We start from the raw sequence: 22,472 nt of genomic DNA on the forward strand, positions 1-22,472 counted from the left end.
GTACTTCAGATTCAAAACTATTTTCACCTGCAAGTATCTGTCAAAGATGCTGGAATAAAACTCCAGTAAATAACAAACTATTTCTGCCTCCTCTTGTGGAGTTTGAGCTCTTTCCAGGGCAAAGATTATGTTTTTTGTGTCTCAATTCTCAGAGTCTGAGGTAAACTGCATGCCTAACACAGATCCATGGAATTGACGGGATTTAGTAAGCTGGAGCTATGCAGGTAGGGGTGAGGCGATGTGAGGGGTGAGGAGACGTGAAACAGTAAATTAAGGTAGTGTTCAGGCAATCCAGGCCAAAGATGTCAGGCTGGACAGGTTAGTTATTATTCTGGTGAATGGACATTACTAAAAAAATATGCTGCTGGAAATTGACAAACACCTAACTGAGCATTAAAAAAGTAAGCATGACTGTGGCATTCAGTACAAATGCAAGCTATCCAAAAGTTTTTTAACCATGATGAGTCCTGAAATTGGGGCAAAGCCAACAAGAAGAGGGAGATTCTCAAGAACCGTGAGTTCCCTTTATTCATCCCTGCTTATAGGGTGGAGAAAACAAATATACAACTGACACAGTCTTTTGCTGCTTCCTTCACCACAGTAAGTTCTATTTGGTTTGCTTTCAAACAAAGTTAGCAAGAAAAAACAGCTGCAAAAATATTGACTAACCTGGAGTATTATCATTTCCAAAAGATTTAATGTTGCCTTGTGACACTGTTAGCATCAAAATGATTAAAGCATGTTTCACCCATCCTTTGGTAGCCAAACTAAATAACTGGACTTCGGCATTACACATGAACATTTCTCAGGCTGACGCACACATGAGGAAAAGATCTTGGGACAGGGGTTGGAACAGGTTCCCTCTTCCCCAGGCAGCTTATCTTTTTTGCATTCCTGCCAAGCCAAACAAGGTTATTTTTTTCCTGCAAGGATCATCAAGCAAAAACCCAGGATAAAAATTCTCCACTCCACAGCCTGTATCTTAACAGCTAACATCAATAGATTCCCCGGAATCAGAATGGATACTGGTTTTGCTGGTGCTATCTCCAGAACTTTCGCTTCTTCTCTCTCTCTCCTAGACAAACAATGTCAGGCACATGGGTTCAAAGACTATCCACACTGTTTAAGGCTTTTGCATGGGCAGGAATGCTGAGTTTTTTTCCTTATGGGTGAAAGGGGAATGCCATCTTCTACATATGCCATGTACAGGAGGATTGCTCTGTGACTCACCCAGCCTCCAGGTCTTACCTGACTTCTTTGTTCCATGGATCTAAATTTTGAACTATTCTGCTATGATCACTTCTTTTCATTGTGTCTTTAACCGATTGCTATTCCATTGCCTTGTTCTTAGTTTAACATCACCAGACACTCAAATTCACACTTTTGGAAAATCTATAATCGGATTCTTTTCCCCAGTAAATAAAGATATTACTTGTGTTGTTCTCTTGTACAAATAAGGACATCACTGCTACGACAGATTTTCATGGAAAACCATTCTTGAGCCATAACCAATAAACCATAAGTGAGCAATGGGAAGACAGACTAAATCTGACACACACCTCACAGAACTCACAGTAGTACACCATGAAGAAGATATACTTGTCCATAATAAAAAATGAAAAATGCACTTGTGGGGCAGGTGTTTGACCTAATATTTAAGCCACTGGTAGGATGCATGGGTTCCGCATTGGAGTTCCTGAGCTCATGTCCACCCGCCATTCCTGACTCTAGACTTCTTCCAATGCAAACCCTGGGAGGCAGCCATGAAGTATTAAGTACTTGGGTTCTTGCCATTCACATGGGAAGCCTGGGCTGGATTCCCATTTAGAAGTCTGGCCTGCGGCAGCCCTGGCCATTACACAACCACTAGGAAGCAAAACAGCAGATGGGAGCTCTCTTTGTTTCTCTTTCACTGTCTCTCTCTGTCTCTCAAAAAATTAAATTAAAAAAATAAATACATCCTTGTGACAAAGGACAACAGTATGTACAGTAGCAAACTACTATGTAATTTCAGTAGTAAAATGAGAAAAAAATGATCATATTTCCTTCAGGAAACCTAATAACATATTACCTTCACCTTGTCATTCCTCAGTATGTGTCAAGAAATCAAGTGAGCTTTACGGCATTAGAACCTCATGTTTAATTTGAATGAAACTGAAAACATCGTCAATAATGAATTTTCAGCGTTGCTGCTCTGGTCCTGGAGGCAGATCTCTCTAACCTTGGGAAGAACACAATGACATGATAAAACAGAGCCAAAGGAGGTCTGCCCCATCATCCCAGAGGCTCACATGTGATCAAATCCATGAGGTGCACAGTGCTGGCGTGGGCCTCACCTAAACAGACCCCACACAGAGGCAGGGTTGAGCAGCAAGCCTCCTCACTGTGGCCAGAGATACTGGGACACTCGATGGGATGGCTAAGGACAAGGTCACTGCTCATCTGAAATAAACACTTGCTCTGAAAGGAATTTCTGTCTCTCCTTTCTAATGCCCCTTTATACAATTGTTCATTTAGCCTGAGAGAACATTTGACCTAATGCTCTACATTCTTCCTCTTCACCCCAGAAAGGAAGGGAGTGGTTGGTTATTTATGTGGAATTTAATAAATTTCAGATTGAGCAACACAGACTTCCTCAGATTCTGACTGTTCAATGAACAAAAACCCATACCCTGAAACCTGCATGTATCCCCATAGATCCTGAACTGGGTGGAGCTGTTAGTTTCTTAGAACACTACACAACTCTTTAGAAAAACATAAAAACGGCTCCCTACACCTACCAAAGAAGAACACTTAACTGGAAAAAAATTGCTTTAATAATAAAATCAAGGTATTGGAAGCATAGATTCATAGACTAAGAGAAAATTTGCTTTACAGAAAGTCAAATTCCGATCTGCTCTAGTCTAGGCAGAGTTTCCTAGATGAGAAAGTTTCCCATTAAAGATAGAACTTGATCCAAACCCACTCACCTTTTGGTGGAATCGCAAGACAGTCAGCAACCATCCTTGCTCCAACCACCCACCCCTCTTCTTCCTTAGGGAAATGGCAATGACATCACTAAGGCACTGCAAGGATTGAGAAACAGCTGGAGAGCCCCACAGCATCTCTGTAATGCCATCCAAGAGATCAGCGTGCTTTCCCAGGTGAAACACCCCATTCCAACTAAGTGCAAATCAGAGTGCACAGTAAGGAAAGCCTCCCATTTGCTCTTCTGCAATGGAATTTAAAGATTCTTCTGTTGACTTCAACTGACAGAATAAGAAAACACAGACTAGAAACAAAGCGGATGAAGTCATTGGATCCATGTTCTTTCCAGGACAAGGATACAGAGTAGGAGAACAGGAATATTATACTGTCATTCTTCTATTCATACTCACATAGTCAAATCATATATTTATTCTTATTTGGTTATTTTCAATAATAGTTAAGTAATTGATCGCATGTAAGATTCAAAATGTGCAAGTCCTTTAAAAACTCATGCTTTCATAAAGCATTGCTTTTTAAATTCTCAAAAGTTTTGCTATTTTTGATTTTTTTTAACTACTGAGAAGGTTAGCACTAGAAACAACTCAAACATTTCCTTAAGAGTATTGCCGTAACACAGCTAACTTCCTTAGAAGCAGCCAACGGAATCATCCAAGACTACCTCGCTTTGGTGACTATTCTTTCTCCGTTATGATGGTACTGTACAGCACTGCTGCACTTCTCCTTTTTTTTAAGGATATATTTCATTTCTTGCAAAAAGAGAGGCACAGACAGACAAAGTGATTTTCCATTTACTGGTCTACTCCCCAATGGCCACAATGGTCAGAGCTGGGCCAGAACTCCATCCTGATGTCTCACGTAGGTGGCAGGGGCCCAACTCTCTGCTTCATTCCCAGCTGCGTGAGCAGGGAACTAGAACACAAGCAGAGCAGTTGGAACCTGACTTGGCACTTTGACACGTGCTGCTGCTGAAGGTGTTTTAGGCTACTGTGCCATAACCTGACATACATTCCAATGCTCGCTTCTTAAGGCACTTGGAATTTCTCCATTTTCAAACGCTAAAGAATGTTTAAAATAGAAACATTATACCACAAATAAATGATGACATTGATTTGTGTCAATCATGTTTGAGAATTTAACTTTTTAAAATTTCAGAAGGCAGATACCAGCATGGTAGTGCGGTAAGTTAAGTTTCCACAAAAGATGTAGGAACACCACATGGCGCAGGTTCGAGTCCCTGCTGTTCCGCTTCCGATCCAGCTCCCTGCCAAACGACCTGGAAAAGCCACTGAAAAATGGCCCAAGTCCTTGGGTCCCCTACATCCATGTGGGAGACCCCCAAGAAAATCCAGGCTTTTGGCTTTGGGGCTGGTCAAGCTATGGCCACCACTGCCTGTTAGGGAGTGATTGTAGCAGATAGAAGAACTTTCCTCTCTGTGAATATGCCTTTCAAATAAAAGCAAATAAATGCCTTTTTAGAAAATACAGAATGTACAGCTTAAAACAAGATCTACTATTGACCCTAAATAGTAAGATGAGAGCAAATAACCCCTCAAGATCACTGTATACAGAGCAAAGCTTTATAAATACAATTAAAATTATGACAATAATTTTTAAAATTAATGTATGCTACTCAAAGGCAATTGATGGCTATCAAAACCCATTCAGAGGCACATGTGAGCCTTGGCCACAGCTGGCGTGTCTCAGAACATCTGTACTCTGAGCCTCTGAAAGTGTCGTCTGTTTTTCCTGGAAGTTAGTCAAATCATGCTTTCACCCTCCCTATCATGAAATTTAAAATACTTTTCTGGAATACACTTTGCTTATTTTTATTTTCCATTTATTATGCTAGGCATTTATTGTGCCATTTGATCTGAGGCTTAGTTTCCACAAATTCAGAAATATTTCAGTTTGGCTTTGCATCCAGAACATACAGATGTCAATCATACGGAAGACTTTGTTCTCTCTCTGTTTTCTACCGTAAAGGCGCCCGCTAGCCTCCTGCACAGAAAGTGCATTCCTGGTATGGGTGTGAAGAAGATTTTCATCAGAATTTGCAGAAATATTTACAAGAAAGAGAATGGAAAATACCACCATAGAATATCCTCCTCCTGAAGTTCAGGCAGCATTTACGGTGTGAAAGAATGAATTCATATTTTCCATTTACACTTCATCTCTCATGGATGGTTTTTCTCATAAAGTTAGTTTTCTGCTGATGACTCCAAAATAAACACCCAGAATGGCAATGTCTCAGCTAAGTCCACTTCAGAATTCCAAAAACCTAGTAGATGCTTTCATTTCTCCCAACCATCTCATCCTAAAGTTAACAACTTTAGTGACAATGACCAAGCTCAACCTTAGTAATCATTTTTAGTTTTTCTTCCTTATTGTCTTACACTTCGCTCCCCAGTTTCAATCATTGCTCCAAGTCTATTTCATTTCCATTACACTTACATTCAGAGAAATGTAAAGCCTTAAAGAGTCTGTCAGGCATTTTCTTCCTCCTCAAATAATGTATTTGTCTTGCTAAGATCCATTCACTAGCTCTCTAACTCACTATTAACTCATAAATCACCTTGCTCTGTTCCTCCCACCCACCACCAACCCTTGTCACATGATATTGCCTATTCCATGCTCCCTCTAAGCTCAATTAAAACAGGTCAATCTCATGACCAAAATCTTCCAATGCCAACTACAACTTCATTCAAAAATGTTAAGCTCCTCCAATGCCCCAAGGTCAATCTCATATCCAATTTTCTCTAAAGTTTTTGAAACATTTGGTTTGATTTACACTATGGTACTAATCTTTTTGAAGTTATTTTGTGTACTTCTTTCATTCCGTGAAAAGATATAAAGATAGTGCAGACAGGACAAAATCACTACTATATTTCAGTACCATTTCTTGAGCACAGTGACTGCAATAAACACTCGATTAACGATTTCTCTGAGTGATTCTTGTCTGTCTTGGCTTATCTAGGTTCATTCTGCCTGGGGGTTTAGTATAGGTTCATTAATAATTTAGAGACGCCAATATGCCATTTGGAGAGGCCAACTGGGAATCCAATCTTCTGTGGTCAGAAGAGTTCCTGTTGTGGTCCCCACGTGCTCCTGTGTGCGGGAGAGAAGGGATCAAACTCCCCAGAGCTTTGCTTCTCAGAATGTCACTTGCATTCAGACTGTCATTTACAAGTTGCGGATCAGACCTGAGACTCTGCGTTTCCATCAAGTTCCTGGGTTCTGCGGACACTCCAGCTGGCGGAGCTGCACTTGGAACAGGAAAGGCGAACACTGCACTGTGGTCCCAATAGCCCCAGCTTGCCTGAATGAAAGAGCTGGATTCTTTCCTTCTTCCTCACAGTAGAGTTCCTCTCAAACTCTTAAATCACAGTATGCTTTAATTTACACAATTTACTTTTTTCCTTTACAATTCTAAATTGGTCAAATCTGTACATCCCTACATAATTTATTGCTTCAACGCTAGAAATGATAAACAACTGGTTTAGTTTAAACCAACAATACCCAAACTTTTCCTCCTCAGTTTCCGTTCCCACATACACACAGGGGAAGTACATCCATCTAACATGCTTTAGCACAGAAAGCATATGTCAAGAAGAGGATCCATCAATAGAATTTCAAGTATCTTTCTCAAAGATCTTAAATTTTCTTTATATTTTGTTTCAATAATATTTGTATCTCTATGAAGTCTATTGCAACATCTATCTTGAGCTATATAACGTTTTATGAGATTTCTGTTTATTGTTTCATCTGATTTTCATAAAGAACCTAATTTCCAAATGAGAAAATGGTCTCAGAAATAGTAAAGGCATATAATTGTTTCAATGCTACACAGTGAGTGTCAGAGATAAAGCTAAAACCTACAGGGCCTTTTAAACCTAAACCCCATCACCAATTACAGTCATAGTTCACATTTTAATATTTAGCGCTGCTTAGAAAACTAGGGTAAAGAGCTCTGCCTAGATTCCTACTGAACTTACCAAGTTCACTGCTATTGCTCCCTCTTCACAACTCCAGCGACCTTAAGTTTATATGTATACCGAACGCCGAAAGACTCCCAATGTGAAAACTCCTTCATAAAACCCAGGGATTTAGAGTCAACGTTTAGGTAGCTGAGGTTATAAGACAAGCATTTGCACATAAAAAATATTTTTCTCCTCAGTAATTTATAGATTAGTAAGTCAATTACATACTTTGTAAGGTCCATGCAAGAACTTCTTCAACTAAAACATTACACACTGAGTCCCTCTTCAAGTCCCCTCCACAACTATTCATAACCAAAGACACACTGAGGGGTCCTTGGCCCAGCTCTCTGTCACGCTGTAGGGAACACGTTGATGACGTCCTTGAATGCGAGTGACTTTCACCTGCCTGAACTCCAGGAGGGCACCACCACTCTCTGAGCCTCCACGGACCAGTGTTTGCAGGAGTGCTGCACATACAACTGTAAACAGCTTTTTTACATTACTAAAAGATAGCTTTTAAAAGGTAACTTTCAGCAAACTGAAAAGCACTAAACTAAGATCCAGCCTTCAGTTGCTTTTTTTTTAAAGACTGATTTATTTTTATTTCATTGGAAAGGCAGATATACAGAGAGGAGGAGAGACAGGGAGGAAGAAAGAGCGGAAAATCTTTTGTCAGTTGATTCACTTTCCACGTGGCCACAACCACCGGAGCTGAGCCAATCTGAAGCCAGGAGCCAGGAGCCTCTTCCAAATCTCCCACGCAGGTGCAGCCCGTAAGTCCTGTCTCACTTGAATTGTTACAACAGAAGCCAACATTGCTCCCTGTCCCCTGTCTTTCTCAACTCTCTTCAGTAGACTGTCAACAGAAATCAGAAAAATCTTCTACAATAACAGTTACATCACATCACACCACGGCCAAAATTCCCTCGTGCATCCCACAACACTCCTATGAAACGCCAATGCTTCAGCAAAGGCCAGAAGTAGATATAATGCCTCTATCCCCCTGATAATTCTCAAACTCCTACACTGATACAGGCCCAATTGCCAGAATCCCGGCTTAGCACAAGACACACCTGGGGAACACAGGATTCCATTCAGTCAGGGTGCATTCCCGCAAAGCAAACTAAAACAACATGCCCCACGAGCAAAAGTATATTATATAGGAATTCTTGCTGCAAGATTGACAGAATTCTTCAGGACACCTTTTTCTCCATTGATTCTACACCAAAAATGTCCAGATTCCACCACACAGCATGAAATCCTGAATGACTCTGTGGTTCCTTTTAACTTATCCTAAGGGCTTCTACCACTCACACAAACCATAGGCTCTTATCAAGATCAACAATGATCTTGTTAACTGCAAAGAGTGGTCAACCACAAAGACCAGGACTGAATACTCAACCACCACAGTGGTAAAAATACTACAGTGTTCTCAGTAAGTCCCCAACCTATGGGCACTTCTTGCCTGAAGAAATTTAACTTCAGTAGAAAATGCACAGGGAAGGTACAGGAACAATTTCAAACAGCACAGCACATTTCCAAGCTGGGATTGTGCAATGTTTTCAAATTTGTTGATATTATGAAAACGTTGGTTTATATTTTCACACAAAATAAGATTTGCCAGTGTTTACTGAATTTTCACTCTACCAACAATATTTTATAAGCCCTTTGTATGAACTGCCACACCTTACAAAAATAAATTAAGGCATGTGATTGACAGAAAATCAAAATCTAAACACTTCACAAGTAATATCAGCAATGAAGAGACCGGCAGTTAGGTTTCTGATCCTACTGTCCTCACTGCTTCATCATTGCCTGTTGCCTTCACTACTGCTGAACATGACAACACACAGGGCACTGGGGGAACCAAGCTGAACAGGTGTGATGAGTCACCTCACCAGGAAACTCTGCTTGGGATGAAGACTGCACTTCACAAATATGCATTTGTAGGTAGCGAAAAAGCACAGAGCTATCCATTCATTTTCTCCATGAATACTGACAAAAATCAACAGCCATTTTGTAAGTTGGTTAATGGTAAGTTATAAAGGAGCACAAAAATATTTAAAACAAGATGTAAAGTTTTTTTTCTGTTCAGTGTGTTTACACGTAAGTTTCAGAGATGCAAAAAATAATTACTACCATTGCATCTCATTGAAAAGGAAATGGTGACAAAGATGTGATAAAGAAATCTGGTATTTTTCTCAAATCTTGATGTTTCTGTTCTTCCATAAGGAACATTTCCCACAAGAGCACCATCCAATAGCTTCCTGCTTAGGGAGAAAGTTACTCAGTCTTGGATCCAACATTTCTTAATATGAAAATGGTATATTTGGTTTTCACTAAAATGTGAAACCTGAAGCTGGATAAAGTTCAAATAGGGCATGTCCCTCTCATGCTCTTTGTCGTCTTCACAGCCCTGCACACAGCTTGAAGTGGCATGCACTTCTTCACCTGCTCAGTATCTGCTCGTCTGCAACGAAGAGCCACGAAAGACGTGCTGGTCCACGGCCCAGACCAAAGCCTGGCACACAGTGAGTCCACAGTGCACATTTGTGGAATGGGTGGAAGGATGGTGACGACTGACTCATTCCCCAGCTGAAGGTAGTTATGTGAAATTAGTTGAGACAACTTTCATTAGGAACTTAACTAGCTTTAACACAATACTACAGCTTGCAGACAAAATTCACCTTCTTAAACACTGGGTTGAAAATGTACTTGAATAGTTTCAGCACCCATTCTCCTACTAAAATAAATTGGACTTTATGTTCTATAACAATATTTTCATTAGCCGATGCCAACACTATAAACATTCCTCAGAAGAGATATCAATACGCATTTCTACTCAAAATAAGTATACTGATGAAAATGGACATTCAGAAATTACAATAAGCAATCTAAACACATTTACATACTTACCTTTGTAGGTTAGCTTGAGTCGTGGAATATTCTGCTTAGAAGTCCCAATGACAGGCACAAATAGCATGGTCATGCTTAGCATCACCAAAGTGTGAAAAAGGTGGAAATCTTGGCTTCTGAACTTGGGTTTCTCATCTTTATTAGTATTCATGATGAAAACCAGGCTCTCTTTCAGCTAGCTTTAATCTAAAAGTAAGAAAAGAATGATTAAGATTGCATTCCTCTTATTTTCATAGCTGTATTCTATTATAATTTTCAGAACGTACACATGTTTTGCTATTAGTGAATTATTTCAAAATGGGTTATTCAGAGGTAGAAATGAATGTACTGCTAGAAATTCAACTATTTGTAATTAACTATTTAATTAATACAACTATTTGGTTAAAATTTTGCTTGTTTTTATTTTTATCAGAAATGCAAATTTACAGAGAAGAAAGTCAGAGAAAAAGATCTTCCATCCACTGACTCACGCTGCAAATGGCTCTAAGTAGCAGAAGCTGAGTCGATCTGAAGCCAGGAGCTTCTTTGGGTCTCCATGAGGGTGCAGGGTCCCAAGGCCTTGGACCGCCCTGCACAGCTCTCCCAGGTCACAAGCAGGGAGCTGGAGCTGGCTAGTGAAACAGCCAGAACCTGAACCAGGACCCATAGAGGATCCCAGCGCTTGCCAGGAGAGCATTAGCCCACTGAGATATTGTTCATTTTGGTTTTGTTTTTCAATGTATGCATCTGTGGTATACTGTTTGTGCACAAGCTGATGAGAAGATGCCACGCACAACTGGACAGGAGCGCCCACGCTGATGGTGCTCCAGCTTCTGACCAGGAGACACCTCATCATCACTATGATTTTGCTGATATGTTTTCCTTCTTTTCTTTTTATCATTTTATGATATAGTGCTATAGGCCCTGGGACTTCCCTTTCCTCCTCCCCAAGTACATTTTAAAAGCTCAATTAGATTGGGCAAATTGGGTCAATGACCAGGTCCACTAGTACAGAAGCATGTTAGGCCTGTAACCACAGACCGTGATCTGTGCCTTCCACCGTTCTCCCCAGGTCAGCGCTGACTCGAGAAACACACCACGCAAGAGAGGCACGGTGGCTATTATCTAGCCTGCATGAATGGGCTGGCTTGGTTATTTCTGTGAAGCCATGTAAAAAATCAAATAAGCATTTAAAACTAAGCCTGGTGGGCCCGGCGCCGTGGCCTAGAGGCTAAAGTCCTCGCCTTGAACGCCCCGGGATCCCATATGGGCGCCGGTTCTAATCCCGGCAGCTCCACTTCCCATCCAGCTCCCTGCGAAAGCAGTCGAGGACGACCCAAGGCTTTGGGACCCTGCACCCGCTTGGGAGACCCGGAAGAGGTTCCAGGTTCCCGGCTTCGGATTGGCACAGCACCGGCCGTTGTGGCTCACTTCGGGAGTGAACCATCGGATGGAAGATCTTCCTCTCTGTCTCTCCTCCTCTCTGTATATCTGAATTTGTAATAAAATAAATCTTTAAAAAAAAGATGATTGCAAAAAAAAAACTAAGCCTGGTATCACAAATTATGTCCTATTTCTTGAATATTTATATGTTCTACATGCTTTGTGCTGAAAGCCCTATTTTCAGGTAAAAGGTGTTACCGTTAATGGCAGCCATAAAAGGTGGTTAACCATTTACTTGCACAGATAAAAACAAAACAAAATCAAAGACAAACAAAGAAAACCACGATACAGAGCTGTATCTTGTAAGAGCTAGGTAATTGTTCCGAGATCATGTAGGCAGCAAGCGCTGAGTCACAGCGATACTGGACAGCCTTTCCAACTCCTGCCTTGAGCTACTGTCCCTTGCAGCAGGCTCAGGCGACACTCCCGACGGTGCCTTCATCCTCTCCTCCCTCTCCGTCAGGCTACCGCTCACACTCAGGAAACAGCCCACAGAAGACGCAGCTGCACCAGCTGCCAGGGGCGACCCCGGTGCCTGCTTTAGGAGTTGTCGAATTTTTATTCTCCATTACTGCTTTAACTACAACAAGAAAGTATTAGATTTTACAGAGCGTGTTAATTATTTCATATTTAAAATAAATGCCATGTCTTTGGAAGACAAAGGATCCACCTTCTTAAAGGAGAGCTACTCTTCACTAACGCACCTGAGGGATTAGAACCCAGGCATCGAAGTTTCAGTCATCCTAGCTCTCAGATGTTAAGATCAGTCTGAGATAAGAAAGATCACCTTTTCAGGAGTATCGATGTATATTCATGCACGTTAAGTGTTTAAGGACATCAAATTTTATGTTACATTTCTTCATAAAATGCTGAGCATGAGTGTTTAGTAAATTACATTTTCCCGATCACCTTCATTACCTCCCAAGACATCCACAGGCACCATGTTATTTTTTGATTTGTGAATAATGTTTTAACCAACCGGATTTAGATATTCATTTAAGAATACTCTATTAAAGATTCCACATAAGCCATTCACAATTACTTAATATTTCTTGAACATTTTCCCTCATACAACGTCTGAGAGCCAACAGGAAGGACCCTGACCAAGATCCATCCTTACCAGTACATTCCTTTAGGAAGCATAAATTGTACATATTTTAATACAAGAAACAAAGCCTTTTAACTATAACTCATGAACCAAAGTCTAAAATGTAAACAACATGTCAAAAGTAGTAGGAAACTATGTTTGTTCTGTTGCCATAAAGCAGAGGCATGGAAGCTGGTCTAGAGAAAATCATATGGGTTACATTTTAATTAAGAAATGCATGCACACAACTTTTTAGTTTCTGACTTAACACCCATAGAACTTGCTTTATTCAAGGACTTATGGGTTCTCCCTAAAGGTGTGCTGGTTCCATACAGAAAAAGAAACAGGATTATATTTTTAGATTTATATATATGTATATAATTATGTAACTTGAAATTGCACTTAAATATATTTACACATCTACTCATATTTAAATATCCTAATAATCAATTATACCATAGCTAATCAATCATTAAGGTGAATTTAAAAGGTAAAATTTTTTTTCTGAAATGAGTGTTGATTATATATAATTAAGTATCACAATATCCTAAACTCAAGGCATCTATGAGTTATAATGGAAGGTGGCTTAAAGCATGACTGTATCCAGCTATGCAGGGCCAGAATAGCTTTATGGAGGACAGAGAAAGGAGACGGGGAAAAACACAGAATTCCATAAAAATACTGATGCCTAGTTAAGGGCTGCAGTAAAGCTTGGCAGCAGCATGTCAGACTTAGAGGCTGCAAAGAGAAGGAAGAGAGACAGAGAGTCTCTCTCATCCAGTGGATGGAGAATGAAGGAAAAGCAGAGGACACCAAACCCCCCTCCAACTGCCTCCCCAATGCTCCTCCCGCCGCCCTGCATGCCTAACACTAAAGACACTCCAAACAGAGCATCACTCTCTGCTGCCACCTGTGCCGGCCTGGCACTACGCCACGTCAGATTCCCTTCCACCAGTGCTCTGCTGACCCCTCTGCACCACGGCTTTTACTTTCCCTTAAAGCCACATGTTAGCTGAACTCTGACTGAGGCAAAAACACAGCCTCAATATGCAAACATGATTCCCACTCCCCCCCCCCAGAAAAAAGTAGAGGTAAACTAAATGTAGACACTGGGTATATTAATTTTCTCATTAGCTTTAGCTTTTCTGTGCTTCTGGGCAGCATAGAACAACTACTTTTTGATGACATGTAACAAAGCGTGTAATGTGAATGCATGTGTATATACAAAGGAAAAAGAAGGGGAACTTTCCGTATGTGCATTTTATTAGCAATAATGACCTCAGTACAGGACATTTCCTGTAAATTAATGACCAGTTGGAGTTAATGGCCCTTGGCTCTGTATTGCGATATCTACTCCTCCAACTGGCCATTAATCGCTACGACATGCCCTATGGCTCCAACACCGTAAGTTAAAGAGATTGATGTTTTGATTTTCAATGAACAGTAGTCATACTGTTCTCCTTGTAACCCAACTCATTAATATTGTTAAGTAATCTAAAAATCAAAGCACTGCTTTCCTTAGCACCGTGACATTCTGATAAGTGGCTACACGTGCTGAATCATACTAATGGGATGAAACAAAATACAGAAAATGTCCTGAAATTGGTACAACTTTAAAGAAATCTTTGTTACAGTAGAACACTCACTTTCTACAATCTGCTGCCCCTAAGCCTGCTTTTTCTTCCCAAGAATCCTTTGAATGGTTAATCTTTTAATTGAGATAATGTATGAGTTACAGGTCTTGCCAGCATTCTCTCCACAAATCTAATGCTATTTTGCCATCTTCTGATGCACGTGTGTCATGTTTCTGCGCACATACGTGTGAGTGTGTCCTGCATCTGGGAGGAATTATGGGCAGAAGTAGGTGTGATTTAACCCAAAGTGGGTGGATTTGGTGAACTGCATAGGTTACACTGCATGCTACTGTCTGTAACAAGCTCGACCTGGAGCCAATTAACCGCATGTAATCCACTCCAGATGTTCACTGGGACAAACGGCACTCTTGGGGATCCTCAGATGTGGAGCCAACAGGGAGTGTTCTGATTACGAGAGGTTTTTACACACTGTTCCACTAAATCAGAGATCCAATGCATAATCTAACACTCAAGGAGGCCCTGTGCCTTTTCCCTAAGGAAACTACAGAGGCCAGAGCTTATAAGATGGATGCAATTGTCAAAAAATGCACTTGAAAACCAAGAAATAGAATATTTTATCTGAGGACTTCATTGATTTGAACTATTTATTTTCATCTGTTCTAGCAGTCATTATGGCAGGATAATATGCTGTCAGAGCACAAAAATCATTTTGCATGGGGCACACAGTCAGTCTTTCCATATAAAAACCTAGAACATCAAGGTTTGGGATTCCTCCTTAGGTGTATATTCAGATATAAGTAAGATGAAGGGAGGGAAAAAAATCTTTCTTCTAACAATTTTTATTAAGATATATTTGCTCTTCGTATCTTATTGGTGAACATGAGATTACATCAAACTTTTTTTTACCCAGTTGAGGAGATACAATGCGTTATGACTACATCCAACATAAAAGCAATCACTGCATACCTCATTGTACTCACTTGGAGTTCAGATTTTTGAGCTATTGTTCAAGTAGATAGATTTCCTACATGTTGCACTTCACTGGCCAGTTACTGGTAACATGGGTAGCTGCAGATGGCAAGTCAGAGAAACCACAAGACACAGGAGCATACAGAGGCAATGCAGGCAAACAACGGAGCCTTCGTGGCTGCAGAGAGCTATGGCATAACCCACTGCCCAAATGCAGTCCTAGCAAGGTGGGGGTATGTAGGAGGCTCCGTGGAAAGAAAGCTTGCAGTGCCAGAATTGTCATTAAAATTTATTTTGTCTCATTCTTTTAAAATTTCCCCTTGGTTTATTCTCTACTACTCATACTATCTCACTTGTTTAGTACAGCCAGGAGTTTGCAATAAAGTTTATAGCATTGTTATTCATGAAACACTCTAATTGTCTAGTAACAGACATCCCTGCTTTCAATGTCCTGGATTCCCCATCAACTGATACAGTCCAACGCAGTCTGAGCATCATCTGACTTTTCAGAGATCACGAAAAGAGACTTGTACTTAACTGACTGTTAATCTATTTCCTAATATCTTTCTGGTAATAGAGATGGTTCCTCATACCCCAAACTAAAAATACATCTCGTCAGTGATCAGCTAGGGGAGAGCTGACCATGTCCTGTGTGAACAACGAATTCACAGTAGCCATATTTTTATAGTTGCAGTAGTTTACATATGACATAGAAAACATATATGCATAGAAATTTATACATATATGTATCAAGAGGTGAAAAATAACTTCTAGTTTATTAACTGAAAACTGAGAAAACAAGAACACCCAAGTGAAGATATTACAAATTACATATGAGCTGAAAAATCAATTAGGTACTGGCAAGTTAAAAAAAATGTGCGAATCACATGTTAAGCAATTCCAGATCTGCGAACATGCCAAGTATTACTTATAATGGCTTTCAGCATCATTATGTTTATAGCATCCACAGGTTTGAGACCGACTTTCCCACAGCCTCAAAGAACTACCGTGCCTCTTAACTGACTTTCTTAGCCTTAATACAGAATACTAACAGCAAACACGTCCTTTTGATATTCAATAATCCCTCAAATACATGCTGCATATTAAAAGTTCTTATAGAATGAGTCTTACTGCCTACAAAAATACATATTTAATTTAATCTTAATTAAAAATTAATAAAACTAAAGATAAATATCAGTATATCATGTAATTCCAATTAGCATAACTATTACATGATAAAACATGGTTTATAAATAATACAGATATAAAAAAAATAGGGCCTGGGATGGTAGCATAGTGGCTAATGTTCTTGCTTTGCATCTTCCAGGATCCCACAGGGGTGCTGGTTTGTATCCCAGCTGCTCCACTTCCCTGGGAAAGCAGTCAAGGATGACCCAAAGCCTTGGGAACCTACACCTGTGTGGGAGACCCAGCAGATGCTCCAGCTTCCTGACTTTTGAGCAGCTCAGCTCCAGACATTGCGGCCACATGAGGAGTGAGCCAGCAGAAGGAACACGCTTCTCTCTGTGTCTCTTCTCTGTAAAATCTGCCTTTCCAATAGAATAAATCTTATATATATCTTTATTTGTATATCGAGATTGTATTCTAAAGCAGGATTCTATGACATCTCCTGTCAGAAACACTATGCGACATATTAGACATGCATTACAGAAGCGTGGGCATAGCATGCATAGGGTGCAACACGCCATAACTGTAGGATGAACAGGGTGCAACACACCAACTCATTCTTTACATATTAAATATGTACAAGGAAATAGTAGGTTATTTTTACTTTTTTATTTTATTATTTTTATTGGAAAGTCAGATATACAGAGAAGAGGAGAGACAGAGAGGAAGATCTTCCATCTGCTGATTCACTCCGCAAGTGACCACACGGGCAGAGATGAGCTGAGCCAAAGCCAGGAGCCAGGAGCCTCTACTGGGTCTCCCACATGGGTACAGTGTCCCAGGGCTTTGGGCCATCCTCAACTGCTTGCCCAGGCCACAAGCAGGGAGCTGGATGGGAAGCAGGGCACAGGGATTAGAACCGGTGCCTATATGGGGTCCCAGCAGTTGCAAGGCAAGGACTTTAGCCACTAGGCTACTGCGCTGGGCCCAGCAGGTTGCTTTTAAATACAAACGCATAAGTTTAGGAATTACTCTGATATGTAGTAAACAGAATGTAAGTAAAAAGCTTTACCTATGAGCTGCCTACCAAATTTCCACATTCCGCTTTATTAACCAAGCGCCAGAAATTTCAGTGTCTTTACTAGGCAGCCCCATCTTGCTACAAACGCCTCTGGTCCGTCCCTGCGAATGCTTTCCTTTGTTTCTATGACTGTTTTGTTGGAGGCACGCGCTGAATAGTGGGGCCAGCGAGCTTTCCCTCCAGTCTCATCCCACAGCTTGGAGTGCCTCTCTCCTGGTGCCAGTTCCTGAGTTGTGTTGAATCTCATCCCTGTATCTGCAGCTATGTGTGGCTATTCCAACAATTTTTACTTTTAAAAAATGATCCCCCACGAAGCAACTCACAGACATGTGTCCATTGGTTAATTTTGTGTAGCATTTTCTCTTAGATAAAATAGCATGTTCCCTCTGAATCTGATCCTGATCTGAAATTGGTACCATGTGTTTTCAAAATTCCACTCAGATAATCTCTCACCATCCCCAATAACTGATCTAATTTACTTTGCAATGTGATAAAGCAAATGAGATAAAATTCCTCCAGAGCCCACACTGCCTCGTAGTGAAGGGCTCAGGCCCCAGTCATTATACAGCCTAGGCTATAATCAATGCTTTCAGTTTATCAGCTATATTCTCTAAGGGAATTCACTTCATGTCTCTAAATCCAGTTTCCCTCTCTACAAAGCAGGACGATTAGTTTGCTCATAATATGGATGTTGTGAGAACACAGTGATATCATTAATTAATTGCACGCCTAAAGTATGTAGCTTCTTGTCTGGAACAGTTAACAATCATAAAATATAAGCTCAATATTATTCCATTTTGACACAAACCATGACAGCAAATACTTCTTAAATATAGTGAATATGAAACAAAAAGGAATTGTGGAAATCCCCCACCTTCTCCTATCATGTTTGTAAGTGTGTCTGTGTCATTTGACATGGACCCTAAGTCCACAATGGAACTTTCTTTAATGCACAATTAAACTAGGTCTTGGTTGCAGTAGTAACCACATGTTATTTTCCCCTAACTTCTAATTTGTTGAGCCCATGTGCACTGCCAAATGAAATCCCAATAAAAAGAAAATAATTGCTCTACTGGATGTGAGAATTGTTGTGGGGGGAAAGACAGAGTGAAATAAACGCATTTTTCAATATTCAATTTGGGATTACTAAATATGTTTGAACACTCTGTCTATAGGGGAGGTCTTGGAGCTGATATCAATATTTAGAAATGCTCTTGACAAAAAGCCAAATAAGGTCACATGCGAACTCTCATTTGGATTTTATAACAGCCAAGAGTTAAGACACACGAAGAACCTTAGATTAAATTATAAATGCTGTACTTTTTTGGAGTATTCAAAACGTTGAATTGTGATCACACAGCAAAACTAGAGTTTAGAAAATTTTTCCAGTGGATATGTATTCCATTTCCTGTCTCCCTGAAGAGCTTTAACTCCAGGAGCTGCATTCTGATGTCCACATGGGTACCAGAGGTCTATGCACTGGGGCCGCCTGATTTGGGATTTTGGCATTGCAGTTTCTCTAATTATTATGTACGGTAGACTAACACGGCGTTATTCCCTAACTGGATGTAGTCTGCCAATGAAACCTATTGGTATTAGGGATTTGGAAGTGAGTTCATTGCTCACTGAGCATTTCGGGAAGTTTCACCAAGCTCCCCTGACTCCAGCTCCATGAAATCCATCAGAAAGCTCTAGGATGAGAAAAGGATTTTGAATTTGATTCCTTCCTGGGCCTGGTGTCGCAGACACAGCAGGTTCAGTGACTACCTGTGATGCCAGCATCCCAATATGTGCCAGGTAAGTCCTGGCTGCTCCACTTCTGATCCAACTGGGAAAATCGACAGAAAAAGGCCCAAGTGTTGGGGCCCTGCCACGAACAGAGGAGACAGGGGTGAAGCTCTGTGACCTTGGCTTCAGCCTGGACCAGCCCTAGCCATCGAGGACATCTGGGAAGTGACACATCGGTGGAAGCTCGCTCTCATTTCTCTCTCTGTCTCTTAACTCGGATGTTAAAAGAAGTGAATACATATTAAAAGCTAACAGATTCTTTTAAAAAACTTAAAAGCTCCACTTTTATCAAGTGAGCATTGAGGGCAGCCATAGTAAAAGCGGATTATCTCATGGGAGATGCTGTCAGAAAAAATTATTACAAAAAAAAAGAGGGGGTGATGGAGAATGCTTCTGGTTGTGTTTTCATTCAAAGAAAGCGCTGTGGGAAGTCCCAAAGGAAAAGGAAAAGCAGAACAAAGCTTTGGAAAATGTCAATAGTCATTTTGTATTTTCTCACAAAACACAGTATCTTCATAGAAACATCAAGGTCAATTTTAATGCTGATTGTTTCATGTTAAAAATATTATAATTGCTACAAAAGGACAATGTACTCCAGGGTTAAAAGCACAGACAAGTAAAAAAAAGATAGATAGATAGATAGATAGATAGATAGATAGATAGATAGATAAACACTATTTCCAAACTGCCTTCCAGTCAGGAAAATCCTCTTTATCTGTCAAAATCTCCTTTATCTTTGTGGATTTTCTATGCATATCCACTGCTGTGGTTTTCCATAATGCAGTGAAATAAAATTTTATACCTTGTAACATATATATAAGTGCACTATTTCTACTTTGTCTATCAATGTTCATTTTATTTAAAATCCAATCTAGTAATTAAAAACTTCAGTAATGTCTCAGAACTGTCCAATTTACGATCTAATTCCACGTGGCACACCGTACCAAGCTGCAGCCCCATCATTTTAAACGTAGCACACAAATTATCCCATTAACTTGTTGACAAGAGATAAGTTCAAGTTATCCTACTAAATAGGCTTTAAACTCCTCAGGAATTTTAACACTGTCAAGGAGTTAATAATTTATCTCGAAACATGTGTTAACTGCAGAAAATGCCCTATCTCCCACAGCCTTTGTTGAAACCTTGAGAAAAATCAATCATGCGACTATTGGGAATTCTGCAATAATTTTTAAAAGATTGAATATTCTCTTCATCTTTCCCCATCGAGAGCAGGACACAACCTGTGCCCAACATAGCAGCAAGCACCCTATGACTTAAATGTTCCGTCTTTGTAGTTGCCATACAGCAATTACCCTCCACATATTCTTTCACCCATCGAAGAGAAATCTAAATAAGATCACGTTCTTTTTGAGCTCCAGAGGATCAGTCTACCTAAATTAATGTTTACTTAGTATCTAATAATGTTTTCTATGGAGAGTAACAGCTCTGTTTTCTCAAGGCCTTTGCCAAGTCTCATAAATCTGGCAAAAGGCAGGCAGTGTAACCCCTCTAACAACCAAAGTGGCCACACACAGAATAAACAAGGGCCTGGTTTGTGAAGCCATCACGAAGAAAACCTATTGGAGTAAGCTTACGCTTCTCCGTATGAATTTATGATGTGTGCAATGCACTTTGCACTCAAAGGAAAAGAATAGGAAAGAAGTGAAAAATATACATTTACACAAAGCCTTAATTCATTAATGTGCTGTTTAAATCAAACAGCCACCAAAAAAAGAAAGACTACATTCTTCTTGTAAAGTGGAAGGAAGTTAACCATGGGTTTTCATTGATTTGCTGTATTAGAATTTCTGTTTAATTATGTATTGATATCACAAAACGGATTGTTTTCACTGGGTTTTTCTTCACCGATTTTTAAATTACTCAATTGTTTATTTAATCAAAGCTTAAGAAGTCATTTCCTTAATAATATATTTTGAAGCAACAACATCTAGTAAAACATTGAGAAAGTGCTTTATCTGAAACATTGGTCTCAGCCAAAGTTAACTCCACAAGAATTTTTATTGTTTCAAGCCAAAATTTATTTCTCTAGACATGAAATTACTCCATAATAAAAGCTTTCTAAATATGTCATAATTTATTTATAAAAGGCACAGATTGCACCATGGAAATGAGCAGCATAGCCCATGGTGGTCCGATTTCCATTCAATCACTGTCCGCAATAATACGACATTTCTCTCAACTCACGTTTGCCATGGATGGCTGATCCCAAGAGCAGAATGCTGAGGGAAGGATAAAGTCTTTGATATCTGTGTTATTTCAGAGATCCCAGGAAAAGTTATTACAGGAAAGGAAAGAGAGATGGAATTTTTTAGTGTCTGAAAAACCCCATCAATGTTTTCTTTAATTTTATGACCCCCACTTGCTTTTTTAACTAAAAAGATTCCCAGACAAGCAATGTGATGTGAAGTGAGTAACCTTTTCTCTCTCTTTCTCTGGCTGAGTTATGTTTCTCAAAATAAATATATATCTTATGCATTTTTCTCTAATATTTCTCTCATGAGCTGTGGGCATGAGTGGGAAGGCCTTTTTCTGGGGAAGCCAACTGCTGTGCCAAGGTTGCTTCTCTTCCGTAGGAAAAGCAGAGTCAAAGACAAGATGACTTCACACACCCTGCTAGACTTCCTTTACCTTTGCTTTTTAAAAGAAGCAATCTCTCTCACACCTTTAAAATGAAGCAAAAAAAATGATTCCTAATAAGATCACGCGACTAGGTGTGAAAGTGATATGACCTGATGCACTCACGCCCAATGAGGAAGAGCAAGGGAGGCAGGGGCAGTGAAACTCGGAAGTGTATGTTAATAATGAAATTACGCAGTGAAATGAGTGTTTAGAGATAAGAGTGTAAATAAATGACGTATATGTAAGTCGAGTGGTAATTTCTGGAACTCTCCACTAAAATAAAATGTGAGGTATGCAGTTTAAAATTTTCTTGTAAGTACATAAGAGTAAAAAATAGGTAATATCAAGTTCTTTTTAATTTTATACTTCATTTTATCCCATGCACTCAAGATCTCATGCTAGTACACTATCAGCTCAACAATTATTAATCAGGTATTTCACTTTTTTCATGCCAACTCTTAAACGTCTCTGGTGTGCATTAAAACACACCAGAATTTCTCTGATGGATACTAGATTTTTATTGGAAATACTTGGCTTCTATTCAGAGTTCTTGAAACTTATAATGGAAAACACAGACTAAATTAGTAAAGTGAACTCAAATAACTTTTTCTGATAACTGAGTCAGGCAACACTTTTTAATTTTAAATGAGTTGAATTATAACAGAGCAATGGGTGAATTTAATTATAGCTTCAACACTTAATCGGGATCCGCACATCCATATCTATTCTCTCTAGAAACAGAAAGCATTCTCCATGAGACAACAGAGACTCGCGGCACAGAGACGTGACTGCCACCTCAGATCTCATGTCACAGAAAATGGAGAGACTGCAGCAGCACAGGACAAAGTGCCGCCTGGGATGCCAGCGTGCTACATCCCAGC

The 22,472-nt window shown here is 39.9% G+C and overlaps 1 protein-coding gene across 1 annotated transcript in view; it reads right to left on the minus strand.

The window, feature by feature from the left end:
* Positions 1-22,472, minus strand: part of SEMA3D (semaphorin 3D) — a 155,161-nt gene that overhangs the window by 92,943 nt on the left and 39,746 nt on the right. Inside the window, exon 2 of the mRNA XM_004582271.2 lies at positions 9,882-10,067. Coding sequence (XP_004582328.2) covers positions 9,882-10,032 — 151 coding nt within the window. The 5' untranslated portion in view covers positions 10,033-10,067. The remainder of the gene's footprint in view (positions 1-9,881; positions 10,068-22,472) is intronic.

The sequence above is a fragment of the Ochotona princeps genome, chromosome 20, assembly GCF_030435755.1.
Source record: "Ochotona princeps isolate mOchPri1 chromosome 20, mOchPri1.hap1, whole genome shotgun sequence".
Lineage (NCBI taxonomy): Eukaryota > Metazoa > Chordata > Mammalia > Lagomorpha > Ochotonidae > Ochotona > Ochotona princeps.